We start from the raw sequence: 22757 nt of genomic DNA, 5'->3' as shown, positions 1-22757 counted from the left end.
CAATTCTATGATTTTATGAAGTTTCCCCTAACTATTGGCCATGTTGGTTGGGAATTGTGGGAGTTAGGAGTCCAACAACATTTTGAGGGCTGCATGTTCCCTTCCCTACTCCGGTGAGAGGAAACTATACACTGGACAGCATTGGTCCTAGCCTAAGGAGACCACCTTCAGATCCCCACTTAGCCATGGTGCTTGCTGTGTGATCATTATAAATCTTGCCAGAGCTGAATCTGCCCTTCTCCACTCACACCTAAGTTGGGGAGGGAAGGCTAAACCTAATCCATCACATGGACTTCTAGAAAGCAGGTGAGTAGTAGTAATAGCAGCACCAAGACTGAAAGTAAGGCTCTATTTAAAGTATAACTTAGATCCATAACCTTTTTCCTTTCTTAAATATCAGGGAAGGTAAATATGGGAGATGGTTAACAGAATGCCTTTATCAATCATTACCCACAACCACCTTAGAGGCATGGCGGTTGGGTTAAGAGAATTCAGTAAAAGGAATACACTGCTCCAATATCAAAATATATGTCATCTTATAAACCCAGAGGTTTGGGATACACAAGTGGCAAATGATTTAATAAGAAAGGTAATTAAATATTAAATTGGAGACACCCAAGTAACCAAACCATTTCTATTTCATTTCATTTCAGTGTATCAAGTGTCAAATCTTTGTGTCCGCTATCTATTGCTTCTACACTTAAATTCTTAATTGCACAGAAACATGATTTGGTTCCACATTAGCTTTATAAGATGCCCATCGTTCCTCCTCATTACCAGTAATACACAGGAAGGACTCAAAGCAAATGGGACAGGAACATGGGTAATGCAATTACTTTCTGTTTTATTGTACAATGTTACAGAACTTTTTCCTTCAATGCTTTACACAAGGAAAGGAATTATGTGATTTCTTGCTACTACAGGATAATACTGCCAGATTAATAACAACCAGCATTTCAGCCTTGTAAACACACATCCATAACGCCATGGGTAGCTGGGAATAGGTTTAAGCAGTCACTTGCCCCACTGCTCAACTTCATAGCATTGCAAAACTTGGTTTAATTATTTTTTAAACGAAAATGGAACTCCCGAAACTTCTTGATATACATCTGTGTGTTTTGCCCAGACAAATGTGATCTTCACTAAAACGTGTCTCTTCGCTAAACAATCCAAAGAAATCCAAGTCCATCCAGCTCACTTGTTCCAGGCACCAATGGTGCATCATGCAACACAATTTGAGCTATGTTGCTTTTAATGATTTCCGAAGAAATCATGAGCAGTCCCAGGCAGCACAGTAGTAAACAGGACATGATGAATAATCGCCCCCCTTTTTGGAGACTCATTTCCAGCAAACAATTATATTGGGGTCATTCTCCAGCCTTTCATCCAGCTCCCGATAGCTCATCCCTAAGGAGGAAACACAAAATACTAGTGAATGAGGATATAAAGTACTACTAATAGGACTCCATGGTGACAGATATGTGAAACTGCTTTTGAAGGTATGGGACCCCCTATCAGTCACGATTTTTTCAGCTGCCACTGACAGATCCCACTCCAAAACTAAAATCTAAAAGAATTTTGGAGTCAAGCCTGTCAGTAATAGCCTGCGGGAGGCTCTGAAGAGTCCAGTTCATTTACAACACAGCTATGGCAGCCTGATAAGGAATAGTAATTGGGCAAGATTTAGGGGCATTACTATTTCATATGTGTATACGTATATACTGTGGGTATCCCTAATTCATTCTTTTGGTACACTCTTTGGTGCACCTTGCTCTTTTCATGGTGGTGCCAAATCTGAATTGGAGGCATGTTAAGCGACATTGTTCCAGTTGTTCTACCCCTCATTTGTCCGACCACAGGGAAGAACAAGGAGTGCCTGAATAATCCTCCTTCCAGATGCATGCTAAATAATTTTTGTTCCTGTACCAGATTTGAGTGTGATTTTATTCTGAGAACCCCTTTTAAGCTGCACTGACAACCTCTCAAGGCTATATAAATACTCTAAGTAAATAAATAGTTCTAGGCATGTTGTGAAGCCATGCATTTCAACAGGCTTTTGCAGTGCAAGTTTTATCACTTGGGTGCTTTAGTCACTTTTACTACTGCCTATTTCATTGCTATGTTATGTTGTTTTTTTATCCGATTTGCTGCTTGGTAGACTGTAAACTATGTGCAGTTTCACTGCTGGGTGGATAAGTGTAGACAGATAATTCCTTACCTGTTTTACAGCAGATTTCATCATAGCTATGACAACCTGTGTACAGTCTGGCTGGATGACTTCTTTCATCCCGAGCTACTTTCACAGGATACTTCTGGAGCCGTCGAATAAGGCCCTTCATCAGGCCAAACTGGACGAGCTTCCTGAAAGAGAGAACTAAAACATTCAAGGAAAGGACACAGATTTATTACATAAATTAAAGTTCTTTATATAGCCAAAGTTTGTGTAAATGGCATGATGTCCAAAACATTAATTCTCTAGGGACTAAACAGGAGTGCTCTCAGCTCTTTCACAATGGAGTTACTTGCGGTCAAAATTAGAATTAACAAAAATATTAAAGGGATATATATCAGAAATGAAGCAAAAAATAATATGCAGATGATACAGTTCAAACTCTTAACAGAACTCATGGATTTGTGTCTAATAGGCAAACAAACCTGTTTGCTATTTAGGCATTAAAGTAACAGAGCAGATGGAATATTTATATCAGAAAAAGTATTAAGCCCTATTTAAAGAATGTAAAACTTCCCTGTTAGGATGGCAAAAATTATATTTGTTCTTTTCAGGAACAATCCCTATGATCTCTATAGGAGACCTAGAAAAGTCTCTGAGAATGAGTAAGTGGCTCATTCTGTCACTTGCTATACTGAGCATTACTTTTTGTATTTTTGTAATTGGCAGAGTAAGCAATGTTCCGATTATAGGGGGAAAGGTGAGGGTACTTAAGGTATTTCATGAGCCCTACCCTCTGATTCTTTCCAATTTTAGCCAAATCATGGTCTCCTCTTTTAGCCATCTGAAAACAGTAGCTGAGGAGGGCACAGCAAGGTAGTATGACTTGAAGAGTCATTCCTATGTGTGAAAACAATATAAAGCAAGCCACCCTCCAACCTTTCATCCACTCTCTGGAGTTGTAGGGTGTAGCGGCAAATGAGGTCTCGTACAGTTGTGCCAGGGCTCAGCCCACAGTAGAGCTGGAAAATGTCTCTCAAACTGGCTCGCTTGTGACCTATCCCAAAATTATACAAGAAAATGTATTGAAACATCTGGTGATTACAGTGAAGTATATCCTAATTAAATACACCCAGCTAAATGTATTTCAAATATCATTTGCAACTGGAGGACACTCATGATCAATATATACCAATATATGACAAACAGCGTAACAGAAAATATGAAATGTACTAAGTGAAGCCAAATAACTACAGGGGCTACAAATAACCCACAAAATATCCAGCCAGGACGGATGCAAATTCATAAATGCTGCCAAATGTAGTCCATTGAACTGCCAGTGTTAACAATTAAATAGATCTATATAGCAGAACATCTAAGGAAAGGGCCTCGTTGTACCAATAAGTGTTTATGCTAAAGTGCCAGAAGTATATTAACAGAAGAAAGAGCTGGGATGCTGCTGGATGAGGATAACTACAAGATTGTGACTGATAACTACCAGCAATCCTTATGCATCTTTCATACCTGGTTTTGTGACATAAGAGAGGCATTCATCTTGAAGACATTTGTCATCCACCAGATCCTGGACTTTAGGTGTGGTACAATATACATTTGAGTACTGAGGAAGAAAGTGAGAAATCTTAGTACACTTAAATTATTCCGGATGCCCGTCCTTATGGCGAAATGGGTCACTGGGAGAGGCGCTGTTGTGCGTAGGTGCGGGCAGCGACTGTCGCTTCTGCACATGCGTGAACAGTGGCAAACCCGACAGTTACTTCCGGGTTTGCCGTGGTAGCAACTTGGAACGTCTGCAAGTGGAGGCGGTTGTAAGTAGAGGTTCTACTGTATGCGCATTTATGAACTAGACATCCCATTGCTTAAAATCAACTCAATCATGTTGAGCCACTTACCCATTAAACTCACCTGAAGTATGAAAACTAGAGTCACTACTCCATAGTATCTGAAAAACATGATAGCCATTAGAAATAAACCCATACTAAAACTTCATGCACCAAATGAGTGCAAAAGTATACAGTAGTGCAAATAATATATTTGATATAATTTCCATACAGATCCTATAGTAATACTGAAGACATTAGGACAGGGTAGACGCTTAACATGAAAGAAAGGTGTTAGCTTTAGCTAACATAGTGTTAAGTGCATCTTGCAAAATTTCTGTAACCCTAAAAATAAACAACACTTACCGTATATACTCGAGTATAAGCCGACCCGAATATAAGCCGAGGCACCTAATTTTACCACAAAAAACTGGGAAAATTTATTGACTCGAGGTATAAGCCGGTTCACCACACCACAAACCTCCTGGTGGGCCAGTGTGTGTGTGTGTGTGCGCATGCGCACACAGCAGAGGGGGCTTCTCTCTCCCCCCCAGCCTCTCCCGTCCCCCTGTCTACCTAGGGTGCTGCTGAGAGGCAGAGGCTGGATGCAGCAGCGGCAGAGAAAGAACAAGCAGCCCGAAAGGGCTGCTTTTGGGCTGCTTGTTCCTCCTCCGCTGCCACTGATGGTGGCAAAGGTGGTGGAGGAGGAAGGAGCAGCCTGAAAGGACCCTCACTCGCGTATAAGCCGAGGGGGACTTTTTCAGCATAAAAAATGTGCTGAAAAAGTAGGCTTATACTCGAGTATATACAGTACTTTCTAAGACAGGTGCTGAGATTTCTGCTTGGCTGGCATTCACTATGCTTCTTGACATGAAAGACCAACCTCCCCAATCACAGACAAGAGTGGGAAAGGCATAAGTTTCCACAGTGCAGTTACAAGTAGTGACTTGCATGTGTGAAAATTATACGGTATGTGAGACTCCAAAATATGTGTGACTCTAAATGCTGCACCCTAAAGGACATCAGTTCATTATTTAAAGTTAATTGACACCAGGCACAGGATTCTCCAAATTTCCACATTTTACACTTCATGCCTACATGTACACACACACACACACACACACACACACACACTAACACGCTTCAAGTTTGGAGTAAAACATTTATTGTCTAGTTTAGCTCTGAATCCAGGGTTTGTTTGTTTGCCTTTTTGATTTAGATGATTGTGCTTGAATTGCAGACAAAGTAAGAGGTGGTAGAGCAAAGAGAGAGCTAAAAGAAATGGAGGACAGGAAAACAACAGGGCTGAAATCTACTGAATCTAAAAATCCCAACTGGTTTGCAATCAAGCTAATGCCTTGTTCTCCCTTTGGCACCCGGTACTTACAAGAGGTTCTGGACAGCAATTCGAACCAAATTGAGCTCCACGTCTGCCTCAGCTGAGATTTTCTGAACATGCCGAAAACCATCAATGTACGGCAAGATCTTGGAAGAGAGCATATGCATATAATGCAAGGCTAAGCAGGGATGTACATGCACAAGCACACTTTTCACACAACTAGGAAGACAAGGCAAGATCATCTCAGAATTGACATGAATGTAGAAGGCTCAAGTGATATCTGAACTCAAAAAATCTTCACTTTCAGTATCCAGAACCAGGGGAAGCAGTAAGGTAACAGTATTAAACATGTGTGAACATTAAGTATTTAAGAATGTTTGCCTGCATCTCATGACCCCTTTTCCTTTATAAACCAGCATTTCCCAAACTTTATTGACACCATGATGAGCTTATAAAGTTGTCATTGACCTCAACCCAAATTCTTAGGAATGTAAGTGAAATAACAATATATAATCAACATTTATTAATCATAAGTCACCACTACTAGGAATCATAAAAAAACAAATCTCTGATTAAATACAGAGATTCCTCACTGGCAAGGGAGGTGCACTCTGTACATGCCCATGCTCTTTACTTCTGAATCTTAAGAGCTCTTAATTATTCCCCTCCCCACTATACCTCAAACTTCTTTTTGACCCCTAGGTCTTCATTTACCCCCTGTGCATCAACCATAGGGGTAATGCTGCTTTAAACTGACCATAGGTAAAGGTAAAGGACCCCAACAGTTAAATCCAGTTGCAGACGAATCTGGGGTTGCTGAGCTCATCTCGCTTTACAGGCCGAGGGAGCCAGCGTTTGTCCACCCACAGTTTTTCGGGTCATGTGGCCAGCATGACTAAGCCGCTTCTGGTGCAACGGAACACCAAAACCTGAGCAGCGCACGGAAACGCCATTTACCTTCCCACCAGAGCAGTACCTATTTATCTACTTGCACTTTTGGGCGTGCTGGGACCAAGCAACGGGAGCTCACCCCATCACTATGGATTCAAACCACCGACCTTCTGATCGGCAAGCCCAAGAAGCTCAGTGGTTTAGACCACAACGCCACCCGCGTCCCCTTACAGGACTTTTTCCTAAGGGGTACTATATGAGAGAAGTGCGTTCTTGTCCACCCTCCAGGTAACATGACTAAAGGAAGCAATTATTAAAGTAGCAGTAACACAAACCCAACTATACAAGCACATTTCAGCAGCATTTGAAGTCATCTGTGACTAGTGTTTCAGATTCTACAAAGTTTGATACTGGAGGCTCCTCTCATTGTTAAATTCTGGGGAATAATCCTCTCATGTGTACCATTCAGTGCTCATTGAGAAAAATGAATCAGTAAGTATAAGAGTAACATGTTAAAGGGAAAGAAAAACAGGCACACCTTACAGAAACCCATTTCTTCTCAGAAGACTTGCACAGGATCAGGATGCCTAAAAATCACATATTTCTTGTGATAATTTGATAATTGAGCAAGTGTTGGACTATATTAGGTTCTGCACTGACAATGTAACACGGAGGCGCCGGATAAAGATCTACCCAAACAGGAAGCCCTGGATGACAAGGGAGGTCCAGGGGTTGCTAAAGGCAAGAAATACTGCCTTCAGAAGTGGAAATAAGTCGCTGTACAGCTCAGCTAGAGCCGATCTAAAGAGAGGTATCCGTGTAGCAAAGGAGGCATATAGACAGCGGCTGGAGAATCATCTACAAAGTAACAACACCAGGCAGGTGTGGCAAGGTGTACAAGAATTAACAGGGTATAAATCCAAGGACTCCCTGGCAGACGAGGGAGGGGCATCCCTCGCTGAGGATTTGAATGCCTTTTTTGCCCGTTTTGAAGTAACATCTGCAGCAACACCTGCTGAGGCTTTACCAACACCACCACCACTCCCTGTGAAGGCTTTGCCATCATCACCACCATTACCATCATCAGTACAAAGGAATGTAGTAGTCTCTGTGGAAAAAGAAGAGATGAGGAAGGTGTTGAAGGGAATCAACCCAAGGAAGGCCACAGGGCCAGATGGGGTAGCTGGAAGGGTATTGAGAGACTGTGCAGATCAACTGGCAGGAGTTTTCACTAGGATTTTAAATCAATCCCTAGCCCAGGCTATTGTTCCATCCTGCCTAAAGTCCTCTATTATCGTTCCAATAGCAAAAAAACCTAACCCGGAAGATCTGAACGATTTTCGTCCAGTAGCACTCACACCTATAATCATGAAGTGCTTTGAAAAGCTGGTACGAAATTATGTCATTGCCTGCCTACCAGAGGGACTGGACACATTCCAATTTGCTTATAAAACAAAAAGATCGACAGAGGACGCTGTGGCGATTGCCCTCCATGCTGTCCTTGCACATTTGGAGCAGCGGGGGGGTTATGCCAGACTGCTTTTTTTAGATTTTAGCTCGGCATTTAATACCATTCTACCACAACGTCTGATGTCTAAACTGGAAGATCTGGGGCTTCCGTTATCACTTTGTGGGTGGATATTGGACTTTTTGTCAGACCGCCCCCAGAGGGTTCGGTTGGGCCCTTATACCTCTAATATGCTTAAGACTAACATAGGAACACCACAGGGATGCGTACTCAGTCCGCTCCTTTATATTCTTTACACGTACGATTGTGTCGCTACTCACCCTAGTAATAGGGTTGTCAAATTTGCAGATGACACAACCGTGATTGGGCTCATCTCTGAAAGGGAGGGTGAAATGGATTATAGAGATGAGGTGGAGCGGCTGACAGAGTGGTGCAGAGCTAACAACTTGCTCATAAATACAAGGAAGACAAAGGAACTTGTGGTGGACTTTAGGAGACAGAAGAGCAATGTCCAGCCACTTTTGATTGATGGGGTCTGTGTGGAGAGGGTAACAACGTTCAGATTTTTGGGCATTGAGTTACAAGAGGATCTGTCCTGGAGTGTCAACACAAGGGGGCTTGTGAAGAAGGCGCAGCAGAGACTGTATTTTTTGAGAATACTAAGGAAAAACCATCTTCCGCAGAAACTGCTGCTTGCCTTCTATCACTGTGCCATTGAGAGCGTGCTTACTTATGGCTTATGTGTGTGGTACGGAAGCTGTACTACCCAGGACAGGATGGGGTTGCACAGGGTTGTGAAGGCAGCAGAGAGCATTGTTGGCTGCCCACTCTCCACCTTAGAGTGGATTTACGCCACAAGGTGCCATAGGAAGGCACTGGACATAGTAAAAGATCCATCGCATCCTGGTCACTGTCTCTTCGAGCTCTTGCCGTCGGGACGGAGATACAGGACGATGAAGACAAGAACAAGCCGTCTTAAGAACAGCTTCTTCTCCAGAGCGATCTCGGCCCTGAATGGGAAGCCCGGACTTTGAAAGTCATCAAATCTCCTTTGCTGTATTTTACTATATTTTTTTAATTGGTGTTTTATGTATTTTACTATATTTCTTTTAATTAGTGTTTTTATGGAGCAGCCAAGTAATTTCGTTGTCCCCGAAGGGGGCAATGACAATAAAGATATTATTATTATTATTATTATTATTATTATTATTATAATTTGCCAATTGGCTTTAATGGCCAGCCTCTCCCACGAAATTCTATGGCCAGGCAAGGTTAATTAGCTGGGGAGGGGGGACTGTGAAGATGCCTTTGCTACCACCACACTATTGTATTAAACAAGACCATTGTGGGCACCAACCTGCTGAGTGGTGAGATCCCACTGGGAATTGAAGAAGTCATCCTTGTCTTGGGTGAAGACAGGAACGTCATATTCCTGCACAATGGGGGGATCTGGGCGTTGCTCAATCACTTTCAAGTGAATGGTGTTTGACTCATCTGTATGAAGGAGCAAAAATGGACAGAGAGCTAGAGACTTCTGAAGATGTTTTGCTGCCTGAAGCAAAGGACAAAATGGTTCCACGCCCCAATCTATGTACAGAGGTTCATTGAACTGGCAGCTGGCAGCTGAATCAACACTGGTTGATAGGACAGCTGCAATTAGAACACATGGATCTCTGCACTGTACTTTGATGATGTGACTTTTTAAGTATTGCACAACTGGGGTGGTTCCATCCCAAGAGCTTACAAATAAGAACAATGTTCCTGAGCCACTCCGGGCTCTTTTGGGATGATGGCAGAATATAAATTTAATGAAATAAATGATTAAGAAATGTAAACCAAAACATCTTATCTAAATCTTTTGAAGTCTGAACTTTAGTTTGTTGCTTGGTTCCCAATTGCAAAGTTATCAGATGGGGGATCAAAAGGGTCCCTAGAAGCAGACAGGGTTGCATGCCTGAAACAGGAAGGGGGAACCTGATGAAATTAGCACAATGAGCTAATCCAGATTAATTGAACAATGACAACCAACAACTTCTCTTTTTTTTGCACTCTTGGTCATGACAGCCAGACAACAGCTGACAGGAAAATAAAGGTGTCTGAGCATCAGAAATAATTCATCTATGACAGGAAGAACTTGCTTGAAAGTCCAACTTTCAATGGACATTTGTGCCATTCTCTTGAACCTAACAAAAACTAAACTCAAGGGCATCAATGTAGGATTTAATATTCATATACCACCCTTTCCTGAAATACACCACATTCTACAGCAACTGGACTATTTCTATCTTTCAATAACAGGAGGAAAAAAGAGAGAGCAACACAACACTAAGTGCTCTCCTGCTCTGAAAGTGCCACACTTCCATCTTTCCCTGCATTTCCTCCAAGAATCCCTTGCAATCTTGCAACATAACATGCAACTTGAAAAGGAGCATTTGCTGCTACTTTTTTGTTGACAGTTACCTATAGGAAGAGTGCATTTGCCAGTGGCATTTAGTTCCTCAAGTAGGATGGTCATGATGGGTATCAACTTCTGTTTGCTCTCATCAGTGGAAATGAAGCCACTCTCAAGCTAGGAAAGAGCAAAGTCGATGATTAGCCCCAACCAAAATGCAACTTTAAATATACCAAGAGAAGCAGAGGTAGTAGTTTGTGCTGAAAGTATCCCATACTAAATAAAAATATTTCATGGGGAATGTGCATGTATATAGGTGTGTGTATGTAAACAAACACCCCCCCCCACACACACCTTTTTATACAGTAATGGGGGAAACTTCCCCATTAGTGCAACTGCAGGATAGGTAACAATCCTGCAGCAGTTGTGTGATATTGGTATAAACTTAACAAAGTGGTACAAATGTAATAAGGTGGATAGGAAGATATTCCTGGTGTTAAAGCAGCAGCCCTGAAACAAGAGAAAAGGCTATATGCTTCTTGAAGCAAATAGGCAAATAAACAGGAGATGTGTGCTTTTGAGACTGGTGGGAAGGGAGAAAGTATGTATCATTGAAAAATTTTTTAATTAGAAAAGAACATCAACATGGCAGAACACTGTTGCAAGGAATTAGATAATTGCACAATTTCTTCTCAGAAGATGACAGAAATACTCTTGTGGTAAAGTAGGTAAATATTCACACTTTACCAACCTTAAAGATGATATATAAACTCTTAAAAAGCAACTGCACAGTACCCTAAGAAAGAACAGGGAGAGTGCTCTGCCAGGTCATCAGTGATGTCACAGGTACTCTCCAACAGGTATCTGTGACAGTCACACACATCTATCATAGTAGCACTGGTTGCACGTTTGGGTGGTCCATTTCAGAGTTCAGCAGGTGCAATTCAACAGAACAAGAAAGAAAACACAACAATAAAACAAAGCAGAGGACACTTTAAATTAAGCTTTCATGTTGCTAAAATATGTGATCTGTACATCCTCTTGTGGAATGGCATATTTGTGTCATGTCTAACCTCTAGAGTGGTAAGATAACCTGCCAGTTTCTTCACTATAGGCTCCAGTGCACACGTCTTAGCTCTAGCATCACAAACGAAGCCAAGGTTGAAGAGCAAGGCATTCCGGCTGTACTTCTTATGCTCAATGCAAACTGGACAACCAATTAGCTTTTTCCCCATAGCTGTACTGTTAGAAAGAGAGAGAATGTATTTTAATGTTATTGAATATAATATTTTTGTGCTACTTTGCCACAGATGGGCATGATTAAAGGGGAAGGGTGGTCTACAAGACTCATGTGGATTTTTTCTACTTACACAGTGATGAGCTTGTTTTGCAGTTCAGGTTTGGTGATGATATAGACCTGAACTGTATCAAAGAGCTCTCGGGAAATGAAATCCTCTGGTACCTGCAGGGTCAGAAATTAAATCTGCAGATCAGTAGTCACAAGATGAGATCTATGGACTCCTTTGAAACCCATCTAAACATATTTTTATAAATCAGTTTTCCATTGTCAAGGAAGAGCTATGCTGCAGAGAGAGACCCCAGAGAGTAGCTGCCACTCGGAGTAGACAGTACTGGGCTCAATGGACAAATAATCCAACATAACATAAGGCAGCTTTCTGAATGTCCCACAACTATATACTGACCCGTTTCTTTATACCATGATGTCTGGTACCACTAACCTGATATGTAATCTTAGGCCCAAGTGTTGGGTGGAATTCACTGAAAAAGATACACTCAATTCTGCTGCTGACTTCCATAGCGATAACTGCAAGAGATCAAGTATACACAGCTGATGATACTCCCAAGTAAATACCTCATAATTTTAAGAACTGTTACTTGTAATAGGGAGGGAACTCCACAAATCCAGAAAGATCACAGGAAGGGCACGACTTATTGTAGCTGTTAACCATGTCTCCCTCAGTTATGTACAACATCCCATCATATAGCTCTTATAAGTCTCTGAGGACTTTTATTCATGTTTAAGTTATGCAAGCTTTTCCACATATAAAGGAACAGTGACAACCAGTGTGATTTCCTGCTGCAGCTAAGCTCTCCTTTCCCTCTCCCCTCAGTTCAGGAGGGCTTCCCTGGCTCAGCTCAGGCTGAGCTTTGAACCCCTCACTCTCCTTGGCTCCGTTTTCTTTCTAAATTGTTACACTTCCGGCTGGCAAAAGACACTGGAAAAAATTGTTCCTGTGTAGGAAACTCCAGGTTCATTGCTAAGTGCGCAGACAAGTAAGAGCTACACTCTCACACACATTTCCCCAGGGAACTCAGCACAAACGGGCGAAACAGCCTGCAAGCGCCCCCTCCCTCCTCCCCAAGTGAACGAAGAACAGCAATGAAGGAAAGCCGCACTCACCGGCGACCGAGAGAGGAGAGTAGCAAGAGCACGCATGCGCACACTATAGTCCTGAGTATGGCCGGAGTCGGGGAGAACGCTTGGCTTTTCAACGCAGGCGCAAAACAGCTGGGCACGCGCGCGCGAGAGAGAGAGATTAACCTTATGGCGCATGCGCGTGCCATCACCGTTTTATCTGGCCTAGTGGCGAGACTGCTGTCCCGGAGATGCGCGCACACAGATTTCTCTGACTCCCGATAAAACGAATGGCAATTCCAAACAAAGGAGCCGTCGAGGAGAACTTGCCCGGGTGGTCACGTGTCTTATCAGGTTGAAGGCTTCATTTGACAGAACTTCGCCCGTGATGGACAGCGAGGCTCAGCCTCTCAGATGCGCAGGGTGACAGTCAGGGTAGGCGGGCCCTAGAAGGCCAGTCTCGGCCTTGCCCAATCAGCAGGTGGCGCTTGCTTCCTCTGCTTCTATCGGAGTTCCTGCTCCCTTGCGATGAGGATCATCCGCGAGCAGGTGGGTGAAATCCGCGCTCCCCGGGATCTACTGTTGGACACGGGTGTGTGTGTGTGTGGGTGTGTGTTCGGTGTGTATGCGAACCCAAGTGGGAAGGTGGGCGGCAGCGTGGGTCGAGATCTGCCCCCTTTTGCACAGCTGTCGTGGGTGGGGCTGTTCCTGTGACTTGAAGCCTTGCTGGGGATGCCTTTGTGTGACCCGCATCTTCGATCTTGACAAATCGGCACCTAAAACCTAGAAATCTCCTGCTCCTCAAAATCTCGCTTTGCGAAGAGTTAGGAAGATGGGTGGATGCCTTATCCGAGGAGAATGTGCTTTTGGATTAGGGAAGATTGGGTCCTCCCAATGACTATCGAATATATAAATATGTATATAAGCATATATGCTATGCAGTATACCGTATATTAAGCGGGGGTCTGAAGGGTCTGTGGGTGTTCCCCCCACCCCTGTAATTTGGCAGATTGGGTATCCTCCCTCCGCAAATGTATAGGGTGGGGAAGAATCATGAAGCACGCTAAATCTCGCTCAGCCGTTCATAGTGCACAGAAAGAAATCCGGATCAGACTCTGCAATAACAGGTTGCTGAGGGGAGATGAATGAGCAATGGCGACTCTACCACATTTTCATACTTAAGACAACAGGATCAGTGTCCTGACATGACAGCTGATCTGTGGCAGCAGGTTTAAAAGAAAGGGATGCTGGTGAGAGTGAATATACTGTATTTTCCTCCTGAAGTCGGCTGTGGTTTAATTACTGCTTAAATAAAATACGCTAAATGGGATAAGCACAAACGCCATCCAGTTACAAGATCAAGTGTAGAGGTGGTAATTTCACTGTTTATGGCTTCCTGGGTTTGAACACTTATTCATACTACTTTGGAAACTACTGAATGAGCTCTCTCTCTCTTTTACTCTTTTAAAAGGGAGTGTTCACTCTGACTGACAATAATTCTGTGTTTGAAAAGAAGTGAATGCATCTCTCAGTTGGGTGTGGTCCCTTTGAGTTTAATTTCAGTGTCAATCTCATTTCTTTGTTAATCCAGGGGTGAAACTAGGCTTTAGGGAAGCTTTTAATGTTTAATAGACTATTGTATTTTAATATTCTGTTGGAAGCTGCCCAGAGTGGCTGGGGAAACCCAGCCAGATGGGCGGGATAAATAATAAAATTATTATTATTTATTATTATTAATTTCACCTGGGTCAAAGACCCAGTTTAGCAGCCACATGCATTTGCACACACAGGCTGGGAGCCTCAGTGGTGCCACTCTGGATACTTTACTGGGGCAACCTCTCCCCCCATACATATGGCCCTAGTTAAGCCTATGATTTCATTCCAGTAAGAAGGTGGATCTGTAGAGGGTGCAAAGAAGGGATTAACAGGGCTTGGACCTTGCTTCAGCTCTCCACTCAGGGTTGCTTCATCTGGGACAAAATTCATGTAGAGAAAGCAGCGCTGGGTAGAAATGAATGTGCAACCCATGTGTACATAAGATGTTTGGAGTGTATTGCCACATAAAAAATAACCTGGAACCTCCCCCCTCAGCAGTGCACATGCCAGGCAGAATGTGGCATGGGCAAATGTTTCCCTTTAGTACCACACTATCACAAGTATTGCAGTTACAATAAGGGAGGGAGAAAAAAGAATGGGCATGATGAAGGGGAGAGTTCAGCTGACTTCCTGAAATAGCCCATTGCTATTGCTAATAAATCAAGCAGATGGTGGGGAACAAAGTCTTCTTTTGCTAGCCAGGATTTTTCCTTGGTCTGCCCTTAAGATTCACCAGTGAAAGTTATTGCTGGGCCTTGTGCCATTTTATGACAGATTTTTTGGTGTTAATAGCTTTGCCTGTCTTTTTCTCAGATAACTAACAGAAGTATGAGAAGTATGTTTTCCCCATCAGCACAATAACATTCTATAGTTTCCCCCTCATGTGCTGGGGAAGCTGATACATGCTGCATACAGAAAAAGGAAGCTGGTAACTGGTGAAGGGTGGAAGGTCAAGATCCTATCAACTGTGCTGGAGAAGACATGGCTCTGACTGTTGAAACAGAATCGCGAATATACCACTCTCTCAGAGCTGTCTTTGGTGCTACTGCGCACCTTGCCTCACTTGGATTTACCATCTTCGTAGCTGTGGTTGCTAGACCTGGATCAAGTAAGTAGGATGCAATGATAGGTGCATTGTTAAATGTGCTCCAATACCTGTGCATAGGTTTGATTAAAAACTGAGATGTGGGCAGATATACACTCAATCAAAATTCTGCCTTGAGTGTGAGTAAAGGATGTTAGTCATTTGAAAGTAAGACTTATAGTCCAGCACTTTGTAGAGCTGATTTCAGGTGGTTTAGGCCTCACTCTGCATATAGCTAACATGATAGGCTTCTGAAGCATCTAAGCTCTCTAGGGCGCTTCTGCTCTTAAATATAATTGTTTTACAGGGCCTAAACTGATAGGAATAGCTTCTGCCTGACATAACACATAGGATGGTGTCTCAGTCCTGCAAGAAACCTGTGCATGCTCCTGATGCACATTTTAATGTTCATCCCCTTCATGGTGTTTTTCCAAACCTTATGTGAATTAGGAAGACCATCCACATGAAGTTTACATGTCTGTGACTACAGTCTTTGATTATTGCCTGGAGAGAGTTTGGCCAGTGCACTTTACTGACAAATAGTGTAGCATTTCTGTTTTTCCATTACAAAATGCAACACATGAGCTCTGTCACAGTAAACCAATCCTTTGCAACATCTCCTGTTACTAACTTTGCAGTCCTAGATGTTTTATGAGAATAAACTTTGAGCCTCTCTCTGTTAAATGAGTCTTCTAGTGAAATATGATCCTTTAACATAACAAAAGCTTTAGACAAGATCACTAGGCCCATTTTCAGTGATGCCTTAGGTATTTTGGCATAGGGCACCACATTCCCATTTGCAGTCTCAGCAAAGCACATGCGTTGAACCAAAGGTGAGACTGCGAACGCCATCTTGGTAGTCAAGATGACCCTGAAACTAATTGGTAGTTGTTGCAACAATGAGCTCACCTATATATGCACTTGCTTTGTTATAGACTAATTGGATTGCTTTGATGCTATGCTTATCTGTGGGGCCTGGGATACTGGGTTCTTGGCCTACAGAGGGGAACTATCTGTAAGCCTTAGATCAAGCTTCCTCAAACTTGGCCCTCCAGCTGTTTTTGGCCTACAACTCCCATGATCCATAGCTAGCAGGACCAGTGGTCAGGGATAATGGGAATTGTAGTTTCAAAACATCTGGAGGGCCAAGTTTGAGGAAGCCTGCCTTAGATAGTTTCCAGCTATGCCCTCAGATGGATTGATGAGAAGTTCTAGTCAAACAAAAGTATGCCGTCTTTTGTATAAGTAATGCTTAACTTATTAGCACTTTGTGGACAAGTCACGATTGCTTCCTGCTGTGGTGTTTCCCCCCATGTCTGTAATGACAGTGGGGCTTTGCAGGCTGTGTTCTAAGTTTATACCTTTCTTTAATAAAGCACTAGAATGGGCCATTCTGGTGTCTTTGATTTTCACTTTTGGTATCTCTGCACCAAACCACTCCCACTGGCACTCCTTTGGGCTGCAGATCAGAACAACACACCACATTGCTCAAAATATTCTATTTTTTTTTAGAGGGATATAATCTGTGTTGTGCCAGATTCTAAAAACATCCCTGTTGCACCTACAACCCACAATTTAGTGTAGCATAAGGTTTCATGTACTTGTGGCCACAAATTTTATACCACTGCAGATCTGTTCCATCTTTAAGGTACCACAATCCTTGTTTATCTTTTTCCTGCTACAAAGTAAATGGCAACCTTTCCAGAATTCATATGCAATTCCACAATGTGTTTGGAGTGCTGTACTGCATTTCTTTTAGCGCTTTTGATTTTGAAGTCATTTTGTTATGTCTGTTTTGGGGAAAGTTTTGTTCCTCCCTCAACCTCACGTGAGAAGGAATGACAAAAAGGATCCAAACTGAAGTACACGGTATAAAAAAATGTGTGACGGCTTCTCTCCAGCAACAATGATTCTAGTACACTTAGCATTTCCACACAATTGGATTAATTCTAGGATTTAAATGGATGTTTCCTATTTCCAGAGCAGGTGACACATTTTCAGCTGTATGCTAACTGATTGTCTACAGGGACTCACCTTGCTTTTGTTTCTTTACAGGCTTGTTCTCCTGGCATCCTTTCTTAATGTCTCTTGCGGTAAGCCAGCCACAGGCATTCTTTACAACCATCTTCCTAAATAACTAATTATAACCTTACCTTATCTATATTGGGCTTTGTTTAGTGGACTGAATAGTCTGAGAAAAGGCTGGAGGCAGCTTATTGTGGAGTAAGATGGAAATTCTGTGCTAAGGAATTGGAAAAGGCAGAGGTGATGCAGCTGCTCCTGCCTGTTGTGGGACTGGAATCCAGAATTCCCTACTGGTGGCTAGGATTAAAATATGAGATAATTATCCCTTCCTTCTCTGTGTGCAGCTCACAATGCTTTTATCTTCTCCTTTGCTGATGATGATCACTATAAAATTTGTACCAGCCAGATGGTTGGGTATAAATATTATTATTATTATTATTATTATTATTATTATTATTATTATTATTACCACCTTCTTTGGAAAAGAGATAAGCCTTCCCATGACAGAACAATTTCTTCTCCAGTATTTGGCAGGAATTACCAAGTTATTACACAAAGTTAAATGCAGGGGAAAGCAAGGAAGCTTTTGTTCTTGTTGTTGAGCTGGGAATGAGTGCAATTTTACCATTGGCTAAATGTAATGTAACAAGCCATAGTGATGTTGTCTTCTTTTGCCTCTCCAGTTTTCTTTCCTGATGACAGAAGCCCTGCTGACTTTCTCTCCAGAGAGCTCCCTCCTCCAGTCCTTCTCCCGGAAGGCCAAGGTCCGCTTCCATTGGGCTTTACAGTTGCTCTCACTCACCTGTGCAGTGTTGGGCTTGGCCATCATCAGCTATAACAAGTACCGCAAGGGGAAAGACCATTTTGTCACCTGGCACGGTTTGACTGGCTTGCTGACTGTGCTGTATGCTACCATGCAGTGCATGGGGGGCCTTGCTCTGCTGTACCCCAAGCTGATGAAGAACTGGACACTGAGCAAACTCAAGCTTTACCACGCCACATCAGGGCTGATCGGTTACATTCTTGGCTGTGCCAGTTTGATGCTCGGTATGTGTTCCTTGTGGTTTACCATATCTGTAACTGGAGTCTCCTGGTATCTGTCCATGCTGTGTCCTATCCTCACCAGCCTGGTTATCATGAACCAAGTGAGCAATGCCTACCTCTATCGCAAAAGAATCCAGCCTTGAAAGCCATTCTGAAACAGACAGCTTGTGGGATCTCTGAAGAATTCCTGCATTGTCAGTAAGGAGTCAGGTGGTCTTACAAGGCAGTGGGACTGAAGAATCTCTTTTTACTTGCCTATAGCATCATATGGTATTTTATGTAATTTCTGACTTTCCCCTGTTAAAATCCTGGAGATGCCCATCCTGTTGAACCAGCTTCCTTTTGGTGCCAGAGTGTCCATGTAGCGTTTTCTCTTCTCTGTCAAAATACCTCTGGAAATATGGCCAGTGCTAAGTAGCCCAGTTGCACTCTGCTGGTGCCTCCCTGTGAAAGAACACCAAGTATTGCTTAGGTCGTTCTTGATTCAGGTAGCTGCTGAAATCCTTCTTGCATACAGACACACACACACACCTCAGCTGTTTTAATATACTTTCTCTTGGTAAACTGTTTGGGGTTCAGATGTCCTGGTTTGGGTATCAGATTGAATAAGGGAAGGGCTGATCTCTCTCTAACACAGTTGTAGCGGCCTGAGTTTCTGTCTAAAAAAATCTGTCCTGACTGTGCAGTGCTCTAAGCTATATTAGAAATGACAAGGTAATTTGAGCTAGGCATTATCTAAACATATTATGTGCTTTAAAAACAAAGCTGTCTTGTATGGAGACTCTACAACCAGAAAGTGGCAAGGGAGGACAGAGGGCCTAAGACTTCTCATTTTTAATGCTCAAGAACACCAGACCACCCCTGTCTAGCAGGTTTTCTCCCCAGCAGGATTCAAAGTGCATGTTAGCATGTAAGTGTAAATTATTATTACTGCTGCTTTATCTGTTCATAGCCTTGTAGCTGAAGCTCTCAGGGGGATTTACATAAACAGTTTAAAAACCAAACCTGATCAACTATATGTGTTAGAATGGCTAAGTACCTTCACTTCCTGAAATAGTGAAGTGGCTCAGATGTGGATCAATTAGCCATTGGCGTTTTCCAGAGACAATTTGATGTGAAGAGATGGTGGTTGACATGTAGAGCATTTTGTACAACCTGTCTTAGATCTAGACAAACATTAGGAGATACTTGCCATTTCCTTCCACTGTTATAATATTCTGAGGGCTGCAACTCTTTCACTACCCCACCTTCTCTCCTGTGGTTTTTTTTTTTTACTCTCTTAGAAGTCCTGTCATTCCATGTCTGCACCACTCAGTTCAATGTGGCTTAGTCTCCTGCTACTCTGGACTGCGTTGCAGGCTTGTTTACCTGTGCTTGCCTTGTGTTTGTGTGGAAGTTGGGGGAAAGGAAGAAATTGCTACTGTGTCCTCCCTTCTATCCCCACTCTGGCTCTCAGTAGTCACTGTGGCCTTTTCTTTGGTCAGCAGCCACTTTGAGAGCAACTGCTGCCTAGAAAATAACAGGCAAACACTGAGAACCAGGAAGAAGAGGGGCAGCACAGTGATGGATTCTCCTCTTCCTCTTCCCTGGTGGAAAGATGTGAGGCAGGCAAAAGTTTCACGAGCATATGGTACACTGAACTTGAGAAAGGCTTTCAAGAATGGTATAACCAAGTCTCTGTTCCCTTCTTTACACTGATAACTTCTGGGTTCCTCCTTTCAGGTTGACGCGTGCACTGTTCATGGGAAAGCTTCACGGACAAAAGCACAATAATATGTAAGCTTAGGAATTTCTCTTTGAACTTCTGGCCTAGTGGTATAGGTTCTCATAATCTTTGATCCTATACCTGGAATGGTATGCCACAAGACCACATTATTACCTGAAACTATTCCTGATAGAGGGAAGCTTACAGCCCGGCAAATGAATCATGCCCTCTCAAGGTGGAGAAGAAACCTGCTCAGTCCTTTCCCTTCTAGGTGTACAGAATTTCCATTCACTCTTGCGTTGTGGTAGATGAATAGTAGCTTCATTTTATGGCTAGGTAAGCAAAAGGCAGCTCTGATGTCCAAAGGTTTCCCACTGATCCAAGCACAGAGGTTAGAATAGTATCTGCATGGCTGTCTTCTTTTGTAGCTCTTAGACCAAAACTCCCAGCATTTGATTTCTCATGAGTCACAGTATTTAACAGAGACGATCCTGTGAACAGGAACATGGAAGCAGAGCACTGAAATACAGATAAGCGCTCTTCTTTTTTCAGACTTGGCACTGTTTGCCGATACATGACAAGTTCTGCACAAATGTAACATGTGCGATCAACACTTGTGTTGATCTACATACAATCTCTGCGTGGAAATGCTTTCTACACGGAATGTTGAGGCACTCAGACAAGCTTCTAGATGGGCTGATGGTACTTACGGTAATCTCTTGCAGTTCCAAGGCAAGGATAAAACCCAGTTGCTTTTTTATCATTAGCTAACAGCTGACTTCCAGATTTGGTTTGCTTGCAGCATGTTTAAGTGGCTTCAACCAAAGTGCATACAAAGGTTCCCACCAGCTGTGGGACTAAATCAAGGAAAGGCGCAAAGAATGAGAAAATGGGCAAAGCTTAGCAAAGAATGAGAAAATGGGCAAAGCTGGGCCCCTTGTTTAATGGGATTGGAAGAAGCACCATGGTTGCAAGGAGATAAGACACTGGCCCTGACCTAGATAAAGCTAATCATGACTAAAGCTCTTTGAAACCTATGAAAGAATGTGACTACCTGAAGTCGCATTGTTTTCATCTTCCAGTGGTATGTACCTTAGATGTTCTGTGCAGCATCATTTACTTCAACATATAGTTTGCCATAATGTATTATGTAAAAATGCTACATTTTTATGTATGAGTACCTGATTATCTTTTCTATGGAGCCCATGGTCCCCCCTTTTCTTGCGTCTATGCGATACCAGTCCTTTCAATGACAACTGTGACAGGCATTATGTCAGCAGGAATGCTTCATTTTCACCAGTTACATGGATTGATTTGGCTGAAATATATATTGCTGTTACTGAAACATCAAGCGGTCTGCCAAATCTGAAACTGCACCAACGAAGATCGTTGTTTGCACTGGACTGTTTGTGATGAGTATATCTGCCAGGCAGGTGTACCCATCAATGAGCTTGATCAAAGAAAGGTAATCAAGAGTGCTCTATTAAATAAAGCTTTTGAACACCTGTAGTGGCTCTGGCATGCTGCCTTTTTATTTGTTTTTGCTCCCTTCTGATCCACTAAGACGAGATATCCTCAAGCAGAGTTCATGAGATAGCTGGTATCTGCAGATAACATTGCTCTTTCTTGCTGGCATCACATCTGTTAATAACAATTTTATTCTGCCCTAGTCAGACCTCATCTAAAGTACTGTCTACAGTTCTGGGTGCTGCATAGGCAAATTGGAACAGGTTTAGAAGAAGACACCAAAGATGGCTAGTGGGGTGGAAAGCCAGTCTCATGAGGAAGGAATGGAAGAACTGGCATGTTTAATGATAGCACTTTTCAAATACCCAAAGGTCAGTTACATAGAAAAAGGAAAATACTTGTTCCTTGCAATCCCAGAGGACAGGACTAGATCTAATAAGCAAGTTGGGGGAGGGCTTATTGCAGGTGAATGTTAGAAAATCTGTTTTAATGATAGTGAAATCAGTTGCTGAGGCTGATGGGCTCTCCCTCATTGGAAGTCTTCAGGCAAAGGCTGGGCAATCATCTTTTGGATGCTGTAGCTCAGGATTTCCAATGCTGAGCAGAGGTTGGCCTAGATGGCCTACAAGACTCCCTCCAACTCTTACGATTCTATGAATGTGTTCATTACCAGTAGTTGTCATACTGATTATTACCAATAGGTGGCACTACAACAGTAAAGGATAGCAGAGATTTAACAATTATTTCTGCCCCTGGGTAGAAAAGAGCTGTTATGGGAAGCCTCTGGTGTTGGCAAAATTCTCCAATGCCTTCAGGGTGCACCAGTGTGTTTCCTAAGTGTGATGTAGCTGAAGGATGATAGTAAAACAACAAGTAGATCCTAATTGCTATTTGAAAGCTTAATCGAATCCAGAGTGATTCTGCAACTGCTCCTTTAGTACTGTGCTAAATAGTAAAGCTCTCTGTTCCTCAACTTCCTAAAGTTGTTACTGGGGTGAAGTAAACTGCAAGGAGTCAATGGGCAGCTTGAAAATACCTGTTGGTGTCAAAAATTCTTTCACAGCAGCCCAGAATTTAGTTATGAAACTAACAAGGCCTGGTGAACTTACGCTGCCTAAAGTCACAGGAGGGAAGCACTGTCTTGGCAGCCAAAAAGGACACAATGGATAGAATAGTGACACCTAAAGCTGATGCAGTACCAGCAGTTCAGAAGTCTCCCATAAATTTCTGTAAGACCAAATAATATGAATGGGTATAAAGTTAAATTCCACTTACAAGGCAGGATTGTACGGCTGTAGAGAGAAGAGGTAAATTCGACTCCCCGTAGCAACAGTTTTAGGAAAACCTCCAACTATTGTATA

At 42.7% G+C, this 22757-nt stretch overlaps 2 protein-coding genes across 7 annotated transcripts; one reads left to right on the top strand and one right to left on the bottom strand.

The window, feature by feature from the left end:
- Positions 1–830: 830 nt before the first annotated feature.
- On the bottom strand, positions 831–12828 carry NPRL2 (NPR2 like, GATOR1 complex subunit). 3 transcript variants are annotated; one of them, XM_083429506.1, is made up of 12 exons: positions 12688–12828; positions 11838–11923; positions 11469–11560; positions 11172–11340; positions 10167–10275; positions 9064–9200; positions 5396–5493; positions 4094–4130; positions 3695–3788; positions 3110–3227; positions 2219–2361; positions 831–1407 (listed from the first exon to the last, which is right to left on the bottom strand). In XM_083429506.1, the coding sequence occupies exons 2-12, from the start codon at positions 11913–11915 to the stop codon at positions 1340–1342; spliced, it is 1143 nt and encodes a 380-aa protein (XP_083285632.1). In that variant the 5' UTR covers positions 11916–11923; positions 12688–12828; the 3' UTR covers positions 831–1339. The 3 variants fall into 3 exon arrangements, with proteins under 3 accessions (XP_083285632.1, XP_083285631.1, XP_083285633.1); XM_083429505.1 differs by lacking the exon at positions 12688–12828 and adding an exon at positions 12521–12650; XM_083429507.1 differs by lacking the exon at positions 12688–12828 and adding an exon at positions 12417–12441.
- Positions 12659–21438, top strand: CYB561D2 (cytochrome b561 family member D2). 4 transcript variants are annotated; one of them, XM_083429559.1, is made up of 5 exons: positions 12659–13024; positions 13564–13725; positions 14885–15179; positions 17211–17248; positions 17864–21438. In XM_083429559.1, the coding sequence occupies exons 3-5, from the start codon at positions 15053–15055 to the stop codon at positions 18365–18367; spliced, it is 669 nt and encodes a 222-aa protein (XP_083285685.1). In that variant the 5' UTR covers positions 12659–13024; positions 13564–13725; positions 14885–15052; the 3' UTR covers positions 18368–21438. The 4 variants fall into 4 exon arrangements, with proteins under 4 accessions (XP_083285685.1, XP_083285684.1, XP_083285686.1 ...); XM_083429561.1 differs by having other exon boundaries at positions 12893–13024; positions 14967–15179; XM_083429558.1 differs by lacking the exon at positions 13564–13725 and having other exon boundaries at positions 12689–13024.
- Positions 21439–22757: the final 1319 nt, after the last annotated feature.

This window comes from Podarcis tiliguerta (genome assembly GCF_965153285.1).
Source record: "Podarcis tiliguerta genome assembly, chromosome: 2".
Lineage (NCBI taxonomy): Eukaryota > Metazoa > Chordata > Lepidosauria > Squamata > Lacertidae > Podarcis > Podarcis tiliguerta.
Note: the sequence above shows the minus strand (reverse complement) of the source record. Positions and strands in the feature narration are given on the sequence as shown.

Excerpts from the sequence above, each read along its gene's own strand:
- NPRL2 (XM_083429506.1), bottom strand. The coding sequence starts at position 11,915 with ATGGAAGTCAGCAGCAGAATTGAGTGTATCTTTTTCAGTGAATTCCAC. Across the intron at positions 11,341-11,468 it reads CAAAACAAGCTCATCACTGT|TACAGCTATGGGGAAAAAGC; the intron begins GTAAGTAGAAAA and ends TCTTTCTAACAG. Across the intron at positions 1,408-2,218 it reads TGAAATCTGCTGTAAAACAG|GGATGAGCTATCGGGAGCTG; the intron begins GTAAGGAATTAT and ends TTTCCTCCTTAG.
- CYB561D2 (XM_083429559.1), top strand. The coding sequence starts at position 15,053 with ATGGCTCTGACTGTTGAAACAGAATCGCGAATATACCACTCTCTCAGA. Across the intron at positions 15,180-17,210 it reads GGTTGCTAGACCTGGATCAA|GCTTGTTCTCCTGGCATCCT; the intron begins GTAAGTAGGATG and ends GTTTCTTTACAG. Across the intron at positions 17,249-17,863 it reads CTTTCTTAATGTCTCTTGCG|TTTTCTTTCCTGATGACAGA; the intron begins GTAAGCCAGCCA and ends TTGCCTCTCCAG.